This window comes from Antennarius striatus, chromosome 4, assembly GCF_040054535.1.
Source record: "Antennarius striatus isolate MH-2024 chromosome 4, ASM4005453v1, whole genome shotgun sequence".
Taxonomy (NCBI): Eukaryota; Metazoa; Chordata; class Actinopteri; order Lophiiformes; family Antennariidae; genus Antennarius; species Antennarius striatus.
The window spans coordinates 10,037,311-10,054,721 of NC_090779.1; the positions used below are offsets into that span (position 1 = coordinate 10,037,311).

Below are 17,411 nucleotides of genomic sequence, written 5' to 3' on the forward strand. Positions count from 1 at the left end.
ACAAAGATTCTCAGATCCAAACTATTTTACACAAGCATTCATTTAAATTTACTACGCAATAGTGATTAAGTCAGTTCTGGTACTGAAGCTGGTAAACATCATTTATAATGGGAACAGTAAAATATACAAATAGCTGTCAGTTCATAAAGATTATTTTTGTATTTTGGAATAGGAGCTAAAACATTTTAGCAACCAACTGATAGTTAATCGACAAAATTCTCTGTAATCAATTTAGAAAAGGCCTCGTTTTTAAATCCTTAAAACAAAAAGCTCAAGACTACAACATGAGTATATAGATTTTAATAAAACAAATACAGATACAAATGCTTAGTTTAATTTCTGTTTAGTGGACAAAAAGAGCAATCAAATTAATTGGGAATTGATTAATTTTTTGAAAAAATCAGGTAGAAAAATGGACAGAAAAATAATTGTAAATAACATAAATAAAAAACTAAGCATCAAACTAACCAATAAAATTAAGGTGATGTGAGATCAGTTTCCGTAGGACTCTTTACAAGTGTCTGTACTTTGTGAAACTCGTCCTGCTGAACTGAAAGACAGCGGCTGCATAAACCCTGATCTAAACATTCCAGTGACCACAGGGTTACACCAGGACATTAGTGGAGCCTCGTAGTGGAATTAGCTCATTAATGTAATGGTAACAATATGGAATCAGCCTCCCTGGGGAGAGATATGGCAGGAGCATCTCTGCAGCTGTTTTTTTTTTTTTTTTTGTAAATCACTCTACTTATCTGGCAGGAGGTGATCAATACGGCAGCATCGCTGTAAACAGATAATGTAGCTCACTCTGGGGCTAGTGTCTGCGCAGCAGCCCATTAGGCCGCACAGCCATCCAGATGACGGATAGTGATAAGTAGACAGACGGGCTGCGTCCTTGTGTTGCATCTCATCATCAGCTCTGACTACACTGACCTGACTGAGCACCAGCACAGGGTTAAAGCCGGTCTCTTCTGCACTTCAGGAGAATCAGAAAACAGGTAAAAAAACAAAGGACTCGGTGAGATTTGAGTAAAATTACAATGCACCAGCCATTTATTTTCCAGTAAAGCCATAAACTATACAGTAGTGTAGATGTATATGCAGGTTAAAAAACATTTATTTCTTTAAAAAAAAAAATTTTGCGTTTCATTTATTTATTTATTTTGTAGTACTCCACCTTTATATTTTATGCAGAAAGCTCTTTGTGTTCTGTGTTAGCAAATGTTACAAAAAACATATGCATAAATCTAAAATTTTATTAATGAATATTTCAATTTATTTTTTATAAAATTAAGAAGGAACATACATATTGCTGTCTTAACACCCAAATTTTTTTTTATCTCCTGATAAATCAAGAATGAACTAGAGACAAACATGTTAACACCTAAAGGTCAGAGTGATAACAGACCAGAATAAGCAATGAGGCAGCTAACTCAGATGTATGCTTTTTTATTTAGCTTCATCTACAGAAGCCACTCCTGAATGACTACTTTTTATTTATATGGTATATTCCATAAGCTACAGAACAAGTTGTTTCTATTCACAGAACAAAAAAAATATACACGGTCAGGCTGAACATCTCCACAAGGTTGGATTAACATGTTCATCACAGGCTAAGCTGCTGTTCAGACTTTTCTCCTGTTCAGTTCTCAGGTCTACTTTAGCACAGCACTACTGGGTTCAGCTACACAGTCATACCTGACAGGTAAGTCACGGAAAAAGATTGAATCAGACCAAAAATACCCCACAAGACTTGGAGATATTGTGTCAACTTGTTGTTCATCTCTGACTCACAGAAAATTGCAGTGCAGACAAACTTCTTTAATCATCTACCAAAGAAAAATAAATTCAAGATGGTTATTTTCAACTTATTTGTGACTCACCCCTCCTGTTCCTTCACCAAAGCATGTCGAGAACAAGTCTCCAAAGCTGTGCAGCTATTGTCTGTTTAAACTAACACACAGTCATGTACGGATGTGCAAACTCTGCAAACAATAATTTTGTAGAAGAAGACAATCTCCATTTTAAGATAATAGCATTTCTTCTGATACAGAAGTCTACTTGAAATTCCCCCAGATCACAATGATTGAGGAAGAAAGAGCACAAAAAAATCAATATTCATGCAATGCCCTTTAAAAGCCTTATAAATATAAGAAGCATTTGTCCATTAGCAGAGATTCAGAGACCAGTAAATGCTAATGAATGGGAGTGCAAGGCCATTCGAGTCCATTACAGAGTCCCACTAGTGAGTTCACCAGCTTCTCTGAGGTTATCTACTGGCAAGCCATGGAAACGCCAGACCCACAACTCAAAAATACTCTTCTCCTCTAAATGATAGATGGGACACGTGTGCTTTATGTGTTGTGAGAGAAAAGAATGAACATAAATTGATTACGGAAATGGAAATGCTTTCCATCTCTGGAAGGAAAGCTCTGTTACTCAGGAAAACATTTCGTCACCCATTTCTGGATTTGAGAAGGTCAATGCAAAAATGATAGTTTAAAGTAGTAAAATGCTGACGGCAAATTATTTGAGCCATACAATCCATCCACACAAAACAATCATACATAGGATGTAAAGAAACAGTGTGTGCCAGGAGGGCCAGAAAAAGGATGCAGTCAAATAGAAATTATTGGGAAGAATGACTCTAACAGCTGCTTGAGGTCCTGCCATCAGTTTGGATTCCTCAAAAGGGATCCTCTAAACACAATCAGAGATGCACAAATGAGATCTGTAAATTAAATTTCTCAATGATCTTTCCAGCATTTACCACCAGCCCATTTATGAAAAGGCATGTCTAGGATTTTAAAAAGTATTAATTGATAAATAATAATAATCAGGTTCTGCGTCTTCTAAAATTTTCACTACTCACAATCATCAAGAAATGAAACACGTAAAACATTTAGTCAATTTAAACACATTTGAATAAATCAAGTAAATCAGTCCACATGTTACTTATTTCTATTTATTATAAGCAAAATAAAAAGAGAATGTATTTTGTTAGTGGGGTCAATAATTTAATTTCAATTTACGCTAGATGGGGTGAAATAGAAAAATAACTCTAAACCTATTTCAGTCCTAACAATTAATCTAAAATTTGAATGAAACCCAGTCAAAAAAGTTCCCTGTTGCTCATGGTCAAAGTCATCACTGATCAAAGTAACAACTCTACCGGTCAGCTACGGAGAAATCAAACTGTCCTGATGAAAAGCAGAAGAGACAGCTCGCCCTACTGGCTAGAAACAGAAATGTGATTAAATCATAATTAGAAACGAACCAGCATTCAAACCATCTTGAGTTATGTGATGAACCAGTAAAGTGACTGAGCACACCGTCCACATGTATTTCAATGGACTAATTATGTTTAAATCAAAACAAGTTGGATTTGGTGACAGTACTCACTTGGAAGGAATACGAGGAACAGCAGTGGGTGTGGAAACACCGGTGACGACCTGCAAAATTTGTTCCAGAGCCGACAGGCCGCCGCCCAATTGGAAGGCCACTTGGTCTGCATTGTTCTGTTGAGGTAGGGTCAGAGAGGAAGACAGAGGTACAGTCAGACAAGGGCCGGATGGGGGATTACAAGCCTCCCAACACAGAGGGAATGTCTCCTGCTACTAGTGGGGAGAGGGATTGAAATCTGAAACAAAGTGATCCCAAAAGTATTCCTGTTTAATCCCAAAAGTGCACAACCTGACTCCTCTCCCATGGCAGTCACGTTTCAGAGAGGAGAAATGCTCTGTAGGCTCCAGCTAGCAGCAGGGTGGTCCATCGGCTAATGCCTTATTTCTAGCATTTTACATTGATGAAGACAGAATGTGGAACTTGTTGACAAACAGCAAATGGCTCGAGTCATTTCTAGTCACAAATCTCCAAAGTGAATCTATGCATGACCCATTTCTGGTTAAACGTTACTACCTTATGACAGACACTGTTTTTGGAGTTTTATTTAGGCACAGATTTCCTGTTCCTCTTATCAAAGACAATCATCATAATGAAAATTTCCAAACAAGTGTGCAATGAACAATGCAAAATATCATTAATTCAGGGGTAAGTGGCGTGGGTGCTGATTTAAATGACTATACATTAATGTCTGTGTCTATTGTAAACAGTACACTGTAACCAGGACATGACAAGGGAGCAAAGGAATGCCAACTATTTTCATTCTTAAAATTGAGTCTACTGGCTGCTGTCATTAAGTTAAACTCCGTTTTTATCCCATGCCACTTCACCTACAGTATACAACACAGGATTTATGAACACATGTAAATAGTTAGGTCCTGCCCTCCTGTGATGATAGAGTAATTGGCAGCAGGTCAGATGCTGTTGCTACAGTGTCTTATAAATCAACAAGTACAAAGCCAGGAGCGAGCGTTGACTATCAGACATGTTTGTGCCTGGGTCGGCAGAGAGGAAGGGAGCTGGAGGGGAGCTGCTGATGGAGGGCCTCCTTCATACAACTGCAAAAGGCTGTGTTACACTACAGGTCACTCCTCCACCTAATGAGGTTACCAGCTCCTCAGTGCTGTGACAGCACTAAAATCCAGCCCCTTCACAAAGCTTTTGTTGTATAGATGGTAAGTTGCCAACAAGCCTGAACACATGGAGAGAGAAGTGCTTTACCAAATTACAGATAAGCTCTTCATCTGTCATTCATGCCCTATGCTGAGGTAACTGCTACTTGATTCCAGGGGTAGACGCACATAAGAGGCATTGAGCAATTATTTAGGGTTAGGACAAAAACATTAACAAACAGACCAAAGACCCTTTGGCCATCAACATAATGAGGAACGTCTCAAAGACGCCAAGGGACTAAACAATGTTCTAAAAATATCTCATTACAGCTTACTCTCTAAGTTACCAGCAGTTTCCATACCTAATCAATTGGGTCTAAGTCAGTGAGCTTGACTTAACCCTTCTCTTAACTCTCACATCAACACACCCACCTAAAAGCTCTGAGGCTAAATGAGAAAAGGCAGCTCTTTCATAGCAGCTTTATCAAATGGCATTAAAGGGGGTAACTGGGATCTGCCCAGTCCTGGCTGTCTCCTGTTAGAAGCAGACAAGAGTTTCTTGGCTAGTCCAGGCCTTGTCTGCCCTGCTGACAGATTTATCTGGTGTGATGATAGAACAAAACAAGGGAAGAGGATTAAGATCAAACTACCTGATACACTACCTTCAGGTGGTCCATACATGCAATGGTCCACAGTGAATAAAGACAGCATCAGAATATTTCTACGAGGACACAAACTTAATATGCAATTTTATGCAAAGGTTAATCCTGTGTGATCAGCTGGGGTTTGAATGATGGTCTTCATGGTCATCAATGTTGAAGCAGCATCTAGTGAGGGTCCACCCTCCTCAACCCTTGCAACAAAGGGTGAGATTAACCTTGTATGTGATTACAGTCAGTGTGGATGCCAGTGAATACACTGCATTCAAATGTAACAGTAAACATTTCAACTCATTTCAAGCAGCAGGCTGGATTTTCTAAAAATCTATTTCTAAGAAATAGACTTGTTTGAAGTGACGTTAGATAAGATAAGTTTCCTTCCTGTTGCTTGAGGCTTCCTGAGTTCAAATATTTGACGCTCTCAAGAAACAAAACCCAAGAGCCTCTTGTTTGGATGAAGAAAGACTCTTTCTATGAAATTAAGGGTTTGGGTCGGAGTGGGTGGGATGGTTGATCAGCCCAGGTATGATAATTCATGCTGGTCCCCAGATGTTGATTCTTGACTTTTGCTATCACTTTGAAGGTGAGATTTGATGTCATAAATAAATTGTCTCCATTGCTATTTGATGGATTGTCCTGACGTTTGGGAGACATTTATGTCTTTCTCAGAATGAACTGCAAAAACGTCAGTGTTCCATAACTTTGCATTTGGTGGCATCATCAGGTAAAAGTCTTGTCTGATTCCTATAGTTCATTAGTTTGGAGTTACAAGCTCATTTAAAGACATTAAGACATACATCTGTAGTTCTTGGATTATACCACAATAATGATGAAAATCTATACATCCATTAGTTCAATAGTGTCATCAACATTAAGCTTGCCACATTTCTCACGCAAAGATGAGAATAAAAGCAAAATTCTATTCACTGATCATTAATTAAACTATTCAGGACCTCTTAATGTAAACCATTTACCTATCTTGTAATACTTTGGATTACTGTACACTAAAACGTTTCAGGGATCTTTGACCTGAAAACACAGATTGGATCCATAACATGATGGAGTGACAACAATCATAAATGTATCCTGAAATATGCGAGTGTTCCTTCATGCTCCAATCTGTCTGTGCCCACTCACAGTGACAAGCAACAATATGAAAATGGAAGTTATTTACGTTACCCCTGTTAAGCTCAATTTTTTAATTTACATAACTAAAAAAGTCTGATTTTCAAAATAAAAACATATTGAAATGCTTGAAATTAAAAAAAAATATATAAAAAAAGGTACATGGAAAATATTGCACATAAAGTTTAGTGGAAAAATACTGGGCTGTTTTATGCATTGGAAATCCTCTTCCAATACAATGCCCACTGCTAGAATGAGCAAAATTAAAACCGTGGACTGAAATGAAAAAATATAAAAGTTCATAAATAGCAGAAAGCACAACTTCAGTATTTTTTAAGAATCATCGCTCAGTCCACGTTTTTGTTCGACATATGAGTGAAAATCTGAGTTACGAGTCGTGCTTTGGGAGACCACCACTAGTTAGAAGGATGGATACAACATCAACTGAGACTGCATCTAGTTTTTCCCCACATGTTGTCCACGAAATAAAGACGTAGCTCTTGACTTAATTTTTTCCCATCATTGTTTATATAACTTATATACAACTGATTATGCACAGAAACAGTACGTATGTCTATGGGTTGATAAGAATAGGTGTTTGAGGCTTTTGCACAAGTCTGGAACGGATTAAAATCATTTTGGTAAATTTAAATGAGTTATGAGCAGTTTGACTTATGAGCTCAGTCAAAGAACAAATTAAACTTGTATCTCAAGGTACTACTGAAGGGTTTCTGAAAAAGTAATACAGTAAATCGTTTTTGACCAAAGCTTTGGAAACAAACTAAAAGAAAAAACTACTGATGAAACCTCTTCCCACATCCCCCCCTCCTCTCTGTTCATGGTGGGGGATAAAACACACAGACAGGATGAACATCTAATTTTCCCCAAACAGACAAAAAACGAGCCAAAACTAAGAGCTGAGTGAGAAGGATGGCTCCTGAATAATACAGCAGGGAGAATCTTATCCAATTATTTTCCAGGGTGACCATTGTTAGCCCAGCTGATGGGATGTCTCAAGCAGCTGGTAGTTCCTGGGACACTGTCTGCAGGCCAGCAGACCGGCCAGATTGCACTTCGGAGTCTCCACCCACCAGACACTTTAATTAAAGCAGAGGAGGGCACAGCCTCTTCCTGCCCCAGCAACAGATGGACAACAACTGGCAGAGTTCATTACAGACTGTCCCCAACTTTAACCTGAACCCTTCGGTTACTAATTTCCTTCTTCACAACTAAAACCTCACAATTACACTCACAAGTAATGGAAACCACCCTCTCCTCAAATGAATTCCATCATTATACAGACGAACAGAAAACCTACCAAATGGTAAACAAAGCTCTGTGAGCTGAGTAAACTGGAAACCACAACAAGAATCCCTGGGTAAACAACTTAACGTATGATACAAACTTCAGATGTTTAGAAGACATAATGGAGTATGGACAACTCTACAAACTGCGGTTATTCTAAGACAGGCTAAGATTAATCAAAAGGTCGGTTTGTGACAAAATCAAGTGTGCCACAAAACCAGAGACTAACACACAAAGAAACCTCCAGCTATTTCACTCCCTGTTGGTCTCATGGTGGGGAAACAAAAATGAAGCTGGAATAAACAACATTTTTGAAAGGAAGAGTGAAATATCACCATATTGATATATCTATGAAGTTCAAAGATGTTGTTTGTTTAATAATGTTTAACTTATTTTTTGTATAAAAAACACCTTCCTAGTCAACAAGCATAAGCTTCCAAGATTGATATAAAATATAAAAAATGTTATGTTTCCTCAGGAATCTGATCATATTCAGGGCGGTATTTACAAATAAAATAGTCGATCATTTAATTAATATCATGACCATATTCCTTACAAAAAGAGATAGCATCATTTTTTTTCTAATAATGCCAACCAGGAAGTAAATTATAACAAAATGCAAAAATTCTGCAGTGTCTGAAGAATATTTTGCTTGCCACAATGGAAAAATTTGAAAATGAAGAGTGTACTGCACAATTTTGCCCCTCCTGGAAAAGGTACTGTTGATCTGGGCTCTCTCTGTCAGTCTGCTGGAGGCCCGAGCCAGAAACTTTATTATCCTGCCACTCTGCCCTTCACCTTCCTCGTGTCCCCCAATACAGCTCCCACGAGTCGGCCCCACAAGGCTCTGACAGCTGGTCTGTGGTTCTCAGAGCACCGCTGACAGTTCCTTACATGGTAGACATGTTGCCTTTTCTTGACAGGCTGTAACTTTGGGCAATTTATAAATATAAATGCTTCATATTAAAAAGGCAAGCATGCAGAGAAAGGAAAATGTGGGAAAATATAAGGGAACCTGCTAATCTCAATCACCAATAGTTGAAAAAAAAAAAATCAGGTTGGACTCATAATAAACCATTAGAGGCCACAGAGGGAGAACCACGCTGGGGTCACAGACTAGAAGTAGCTTAGAAAGCAAGGGAGGACAGAGGGGGGGTGGGGGTGGGGGGACCCAAACAGCAGTGCAGGAGGGGGGTGTCAGGTGTTGTCTAAGGAATTAGCAGAGAAAGTGGAGACTGAATCAGATACGAGGGAGAAAAACAAATTTCTAGGTGAGTCAATGACATAAGAGATGCTTGTTAGGTCAAACAATCTAAACGGTCCCGACTTGATGTGACTCAGGGGTAAAACAGCCATGCTGACTGAGACTATGTTTATTTGACTTTGTCCCAGGGATTAGACAGGGAAGTGCTCCCCAGGCTGCCTTCTTAGCCAATCATATTGTTCCACTCAGCTTTCAGTGGAAGTTTTTTAAGAAGCTGGTGAATCAGAACTTCACCAAACAGTTTAAAAATGTGCTTTAAAGCTGAGGTAAAGACAAAGAGCGCCCAGACAGAGTCTCAATCTGCCTTCTTTGTGAGCAACATCACTGTTGAATGGAGCACATCTCTCGTGGCCCACTGACCTCTGACCTCCCACTGGGACTATGAGGCGCTGAGGGGAGGAGCCCTCATGTAGTGACAGCTTGTGAGCTACTCGCATCACACTGGTCTCATCCTCTCTGCTTACAGGGCACTCTGCCACCCACCTCAGCCACCTTTTTCTTTGCCTCTCTGGGGAAATTCAATAATAGCCTTTCCACCCGTCCCCTTCGTCACTGAAGGGACACCATAATCTCTCTATCCTCACGCCCAAAGGCATGTACAATGGGATGTTATGATGGCTCAAACCACAACTGGGCAGGAAATTTATGCCTCATTACAGGAAGTGGGCTGTATATTCTCCTCATCATAAACATTGTGGCAGGTGTTTTAATTCCTCCTCTTGCTCTCAAATTGATGTGAGTTTTACTGTTAAAAAAAAAAAGTCATGCAACTAAACCTCTGGGACAGATGTTTTTAATCACCCATTGCTATAAATCTCTGCCATAATATCTAACTAAACCTGAAAAAAAAAAAGTATGAAAAAATACACGTTCTCTTGCCTTTGTTCAGTAAAGCCTTGTGCATCGCTGGCATTTCATCTGGAAATCCAATTTACCATTGTCTAAACCAGTGACATCTGAGTCGAGCAAGCCACATAGACACATAACAATGCGTACTCTGGTGCTGGGAAGCTCCTCTATTGGTACCATGTGCACAATGAAAACAGTTAATCTGGTCTTCATTAGCCAATAACCAAAGGCAAGCTGGTTGGGAGTAAGTGATACTCTACATTGGGAGGGTGAGACACAAAGAGACGCAGCCAAAGTCAAGTCATCGCTGCAGAGATATGCCAAAGGGCTGGCATGACCTGTGTTCTGCTGGAGACAGCACAGACTAACCTACAAATCATGACATTCCCTGCAAACCAAGACATAATGCACGGAAGAGAAGAGCCTAAATGTTTAAACCATCAAACCCTTACAAAACACATCAACACTAAAGAACAAGTGGGCTTAATCTTTTCTTTTTGATAACAGTTGAGGTTGAGTCTTTGTTATTCCTCAATATGCTGCGTTAGGCAAAGGCCGCTGGGGGAATTCATTAGATGCACTGAGTTTCCCTCCTCCCCTTTCCCCTTCCTTATTCAAATCCCATGAAGGCATGTTAGAAACTCGACTGAGACTGTGGTTTGTTTGTGCTTTCTCATCTTGCAGGTTCCCAGGAATCATGGTGGATCTTATGCATTAGTCAGGGTTGATCCTCAGTGCCACCATTATCAATCACTATTGTGTCTTTGTTCTTAATTGTGTTGTTTTTCTAGTGATGTTATCATTTGCAGTATTTCTAGAACTGTAGATGTTGTTATTCATACCGGCCCGCTGTCTCGCTCTTTTGTCTAGATCTGATGATATAAAATACACTCAATGAACGAGATCCATTCCGTACCTGTTTCTCTAAGATGCGAGACAGTTCTCCCAGAGTTCTGTCCAGACCAGACACTTTGTCTTGGCTCTGCTGCTTCAACAGGTCCTTCACTAGGCGCTGCAACCTGAACACACAAGAGCACCTTTAGTTCAGATTCACTAACACCAGCTCTTCATTCGTACTTGCAGGACACCTCAACCGAACCTCTCTAACCAACATAAGAAGGGAGAAACAAGAAGACAGTTTCAAGATCAGTAACAGAAAAAACATTTTTAGAGAAAATATTACAACATTGCAGGTTTTTGTTCCTCAAATATGAAAATTTTCACTATTTCGTAGAATGAATTTTGACTCCATTAACTCATAACGATTAAAAGCTGTTTCCACTGACCACACCCCACAGGGTTAATAAGCTGGGACAAGACCAGCCACCTTCAGAACTGAAGATGCCTCTTGGATGAGAGGAGAAACGTTTTCAAGAAACTTTCTTAAAAGTCCAGTGGATTGATTTAAACATCTTTGGATAACCATGACCTGGATAACTGAGAACCTACACAGACAACTGATAACGATCATTACTTTTCCTTTTTAAAGGGATGTTTTTCTGATTTGTAAGCCAAATGATTACTTGATAGATGATAATACATTAATAGTAGTCCTAGAGCCAAATAGAAATTAGAAAACTAAAAATTATAAATTTAATATTGTGATAAATATATATCAAAGAAATAAAGAGAAACACTTACTTGGCCTTATATGGAGAGTCATGGACCAGAGGTTTTATTTCTATTGAGCTCTCATATTCCTTTGCCCTGCAGACAGACAGATTAACGTATGAACAGATTAAAGTGTGAAAAAAGAGGGAAAAGTTCAACACAAGTTTGTTTATTTTGTCCAGGGGTGTCAAACTCATTTTCACCAAGGGTCACGTCAGCATAACGGCTGTCCTCAAAGGCCCAGTTGTAACTATTAAATGTAATTAAATGCAACTCAATGTCATGTAACATAAATGTATCTACTCCTTAATGTTAAATAGCTCTGAATTGATTACTTATTCAAGTTACAAACATTACAGTACTTCTTTTCCTTTCGGCTTTTCCCTTCAGGGGTCGCTACAGCGAATCAGTTGCCTCCATCTAACCCTGTCTTCTGCATCCTCTTCTCTCACACCAACTACCTTCATGTCCTCTTTCACTACATCCATAAACCTCCTCTTTGGTCTTCCTCTTGGCCTCCTGCCTGGCAGTTCAAAACTCAGCATCCTTCTACCAATATATTCACTATCTCTCCTCTGAACATGTCCAAACCATCCCAGTCTGGCCTCTCTGACTTTATCTCCAAAACCTCTAACATGTCCTGTCCCTCTGATGTACTCATTCCTGATCCTATACTTCCTGGTCACTCCCAGAGAGAACCTCAGCATCTTCATCTCTGCTACCTCCAGCTCTGTCTCCTGTCTTTTCCTCAGTGACACTGTCTCTAGACCAAACAACATTGCTGGTCTCACCACAGATTCGTACACCTACTGCACAAACATTACAGTTACACAGAAAAAAATATGTTTTCTTGTTGCTCTGTTATAACATAAATCCTTTTAATTTGTCACGTCATGAAACCCGCATAACTCCATCAATCAAGGATCAAACTATCCAATGAATAAAGACAAATAACATCAAACGCAAGTCAGGACAATGACTTCGTTCAAAACGTTTTTGTCAGAGTTAAAATGGGCTTCATTACTGCATTGTGGGCAATATAGTTTTGGTCAAAGCACACTTTTTACCTATTTACTTTTAGACACTCTGACCTTTTATGCTCTCGCAGTGGGCCGCATAAAATGATGTGGCGGGCCACATTTGGCCCCCGGGCCTTGAGTTTGACACACGTGATTTAATCCATCAGAGATCCACCAAGTAACTTGTATTATAATCACACACATTCTCTCTTCTGCCATCAGCTATTATCATGAAGACTTAATAACTTAAATCCAATCTTCCGTTTTAAACATGACTTTCTGTCTGCTTCTCACTCAATTTCCGTTAAATGGAACACAACCATCGCTACATGTATGACCTCCTAAAAAACATGGTTGTTACAGGACCGGCAGCATTGCTCCAACAGAGACCCTCCCAAGACTGAGAAACACAAATTGCTAGTGTGACTGTTTGTGTGTGTGTGTGTGTGTGTGTGTGTGTGTGTGTGTGTGTGTGTCAGGGTGGGGAATTCACTCTGTCTGTCAATCAGGCATTCCCAGACAAGATAAGTAACTATTGATTGGAGACAGATAGAGTGCCTTCCGGTTACCCATCTGTACACTGATAGGATCAAACACTTCCTGGAATAAGACAGGTGGATTAGTCCCGGTAGGGTGGGCACGGGGCAACCAAAGCTAAACATTTTTCCCAACAATCTCTTGTTTTCAAGGACAGTCATCTAACAGCAACCGAGAACTCACTTTAGAGCGAGACTAGGACATTGACGGACATTGCTCTAGGACAGATACTTTATCATTCAAAAATCAAGTAGTATTACTGGTGTGTTACTGACAAAAATTATATTTATGATCTGTATTGATGGACACACAGACTATTTTAACACAGGACCAAATTAATCACAACATACACACAGGAAACAAAAGAACGGCATCAGCTGAGGGGCAGTAATGAGGAGTAATGAAGACACCCGAAAAATATTCTAATGCTTCAATAAATCAATTCGCAACGAAGCCATTCAGCGTTGGTATTCACCATTTAGCCAATTTCCACATATCATAAACCAGCAGACTGGGTAAAATAATTCAAGGCGTGCTAACCACTACATATGTACTGTGTTCTAGCAAACAGGCTTGTCTTTGTATACACACCATCATCTGAGCAGCCACACACATCACAACACACTGCCCGCTCTGTTGCATGCTGAGTGAACCGCAAGGACTCAGCCACAGGCAAGGTCAGAACTCATCCTGACACTAACTGACAGGATACTTACATTAAAATTTAACAGCATGTTTTCCTTCCCAAAACAGTTATGACTGGAGAAGGTTAGCGGAGCCACAAAAAACACACGGGATAAAATAAATGTGCAGCGCTTTATGACACAACAGGTCTAAATGTTGGCTTGGTGAAAAGTCCTGTGAAAAGCACTCACATTTTACAGACACCGTCGGGTGTTCCAATAAAACGGTTCATTTTCACCCAGTGGTGAAGCAGCTCACCTTTGTGCTCACTGGGACTCTGTTATTTATGACCTCTGACAGCCTGCTCCCTTTGAGTGCTAGTCTCAGCGGGGCTGGCGCAGGAGTGACGGTGAACAGAGACAGATCATGTTGTCACGTTCTCGGTGCCGCTGAGCCTCACAGAGCGAAAAACAGCAGCATCCAGTGTAAAAGCACAGCGGCAGGGCGGGAGCGCTTTGGAGTGGACAGCTCAGCTTCTTTTGAATGACTGTTAAAAGTCGTGGTAAGAAGTTGGGGGCTGTACTGGGATCACCATGTCTACCTGTAATCACCATGTCTACCTGTGATCACCGGACTGCAAACTGTTGCAGGGAAGATTTGATGTATGAAATGCTCTATTTATTTGGTATTACGGGTTCTTGTTCGTGATTTTATATCACAATCAAAATGGATCTTGTGCATTTAATCTTGTAAATGTGCTTACAAATGTCAGAAATTAAAATTTATAAATATTTTACTTGCAAAATATGTTATGGTTATGATTATATTCTTATCAACTGAAATTATTTTCTCTGCATCATTTCTCAATGGCAGGGGCAGAACAGTGATCAGAAAATGAGCATAAAAAAGCACTTATCTACTCTTGATCCGTCGCTCTAAATATTTTATACTCATTCTTCATAACTGACAAAGACATGCTTAAAAAAACGAAAATTAAGTGTCTGTTTAAAAAAACCCCCCGATAACATACCCCCATTCCACAAAGTTCTTCTTTGGGGAATGTTGGAGGTCTTTCACTGGGAGTCAGTAAACAGTGTAGTCTATACAACATGGAATGCAGAAAGTTACTTATCAACTTTTATCAACACATTGTGTTGTAAATGGACACCGCTGACGCTCCCCTTTTCAACATGAGGGGCCAAAGCAGCTTTACAATGCCTCTCCTACACCGATGTAAACACCACTAGGGGAAATTCAGGGCTGAGGACAGTTCCCCGTGTTCACAAAAAGACGGACCCTTCCATTCCAGGACCCATTCTGGTGTTGAAGTCGCAGCTGTGCATTGGTCGTTTGCCAGCAGTGGTGTGTGTTAGCAAAGGGGTGTTTGTGTTAGACAATCAAAACCAACACCAAATCTAATTCTGACTACAGTATTTTCCGTACTATAAGGCGCACCTTTAATAAGCCTTTAATTTTCTCAAAAACCAACAATGCACTTTATAATCCAGTGTCCCTTATACAGTATATGGAAAAAGGTTTAAAATAGCCCATTCATTGAAGTTTTGCCTTATAATCCAGTGTGCCTTAAATATGAAAAGGTTTTAAAATAGCTCATTCATTGAAGGTGCTGTAATATGTTTTCCCAAGTTTTTAAATTCACCATCAAGTCAATTGGTTTTAAAGTCAGCGTCAAAATGATTCCTATGGTAAAAGAAAAATAATTTAAATCATAAAAACACATATCAGTATTGGACATTTTCTTTACAATGCTTAATGAGAAAACTTTTCATTTCAATACACTGTATGTTGTGTCATACTCTTTTTACTAAACACATTTTATCGTTAAGTGATTATGACTTCTCAGGCTCTGACAGGGCAATGAGAGGCTGTATCTTTCTTTACAGAGGATATATTGTGTAGGAACCAGAATTAGCGAGTGCACATCTCAGATATTAATGTCACCCTGCTTGTTGTAGATCAGGTCTTTTCTGCATCCATAACATGCTACTGAACGTATTATCAGCATCATGTGTTTTTTCCACTCCCCTCCCGTAGGCAGTCAGTTAAATTGATTAAATTCAGGTCCAGGTTCTAACACACAGCAGCTCTGCTTCCAATTTGTTGATTACTATTGATTTTCTTTGATACGTCATTTAAAAATCAATACCCCAGAAGAGGAAAAATAAGCATGGCTCTTACATACTTTAACATACATCCTGTACACCAGTGAAGACTTCAGATTTGGCAGTACCACATCGGCAATTTGGATGAAAGCTCCTTACAGGTGAAAGCTGGGGCCCAGATATTGATTTGCAATTTCGCTGGCCAATCACAGGGAGTGGTTATAAATGAAGCTCATCAGTGTTACCTTGCAGACAGTTGGGATGCACATGATGTCTGCTCATTGTCACTCATAAAAAAAAGTCCTGGTACAGGTGTGTCCTCTGCTTGTGAGAGGATGGAGAGAGAAAAACAGAGAGGAAGGCAAAGGCAGGCTGACAGCGACAAAATAGAGAAGTGTTACCTGGAGTTCATCCTGGCGCGGAGCTTCTTCGCCTTCTTCCGTGCTTTCTGTCTCTCTTCCACGTTCTTCGTGCTCTCGGACAGCACAGAATTGTCCGTTATAATATCCACAACGTATTTCTTCAAGGAGAGATACTCCTGGAGGAGACAAAACCAATAAATGAAAGCCACTATTGGTAACCGTGTGCTATCACTTACATCAAGCTTCTAAAATAACTATTGCCTGTGGTGCCAAAACAAGTGCAGAAATCAATGGAGGACAGAAAATTTGACAAAAATACTGTATTTAACTTTTAAGGTACTTGTCCTTTCCTGGAATATTACAATTTCTATGACTCTAAATCTATTCCAGTACATTTCTATATAATCATAATTTACTGATACACCTATGGATTTGCACACCATTATTTATTAAGATGTGCCAAATAACAATCCCACACTTTAAGTCAGAAATACACTGAAATAGGAAAGGGAATATAATCCTTGTTAAATATCTGTATGTGAAGGTTATACTGTACACCTAACACTACGCTTATTGTATGATGTATAAAACTACACCTCAACAGCACCACTGTGTCTCAAATGAGACACAGTGGTGCTCTAATATTTTACAGTCTTTTGAAGACACCCACCCACAGACCTGCTGAAGGGCTGGAGGTGTTGCTTCTGTCTGGCCCTGTCAGATGAGTCCGATATTTCCATCAGGAGACAAGGGAAAGTAACCCAATTTGAACATGATGCATGTGCAAGAAACCAATTACCCAATTATGCTGTCATCCAGCACCCCAGAGGATAGGATGGCCCCACAGATAAAGGTTTTCCATTCAGCAGCAAAGCTAACCTGTGTGTGGGTTGCTGTACCCTTTGGCCATAAGTACAATCAGTGCACCTGCTGCCTGAATAGCGGTCATTGGAAAGACAGGTGTCCTCAACAGGGCGAAAGAGTAAATTAGTGCCATAAAACTACCGAATGAATCCAAGGCTGTCTTGACCACTGGAGGTCCTGAAAGCCACTTTATTACACAAGTAAAATGAGAACTGTTGGGGTTACTTCACACTATGTACTTTCTGCATTTATTGTTCTGGTTTAAACAGATGGAACACCAGCGGGAGAAGTCACAGATGTATATGTTTCAAATCAGGAGCTGCAGTTTAAAAATGGGACGACAGGTGTGGCTCTTTGATCATCTTTTTATCAAATGACAATTATTCCACACTTCTATGGTTGGAATGGTGCTAATTAGCTGAGGTATTTGTGTTAAAGCCAGTATGCAAGAATGTTCAACACTAACATGTAAGATTCTTGTTGTTAAAGCAGAAATCAATTAGTAAGAATTCCTGCAAAATTTTCAGGAACTTTAACAGAGGCTAAGTCGTTTTA

General features: G+C 39.6%; 1 protein-coding gene across 3 annotated transcripts in view; it reads right to left on the bottom strand.

The window, feature by feature from the left end:
- scaper (S-phase cyclin A-associated protein in the ER) overlaps positions 1-17,411 on the bottom strand; it is a 62,983-nt gene that overhangs the window by 21,024 nt on the left and 24,548 nt on the right. For all 3 annotated transcript variants that reach the window (XM_068313927.1, XM_068313925.1, XM_068313926.1), the window contains 4 exons: positions 16,032-16,168; positions 11,358-11,423; positions 10,633-10,735; positions 3,403-3,518 (listed from right to left, as the gene is read on the bottom strand). In XM_068313927.1, the coding sequence (XP_068170028.1) occupies positions 3,403-3,518; positions 10,633-10,735; positions 11,358-11,423; positions 16,032-16,168 (422 nt within the window). The remainder of the gene's footprint in view (positions 1-3,402; positions 3,519-10,632; positions 10,736-11,357; positions 11,424-16,031; positions 16,169-17,411) is intronic.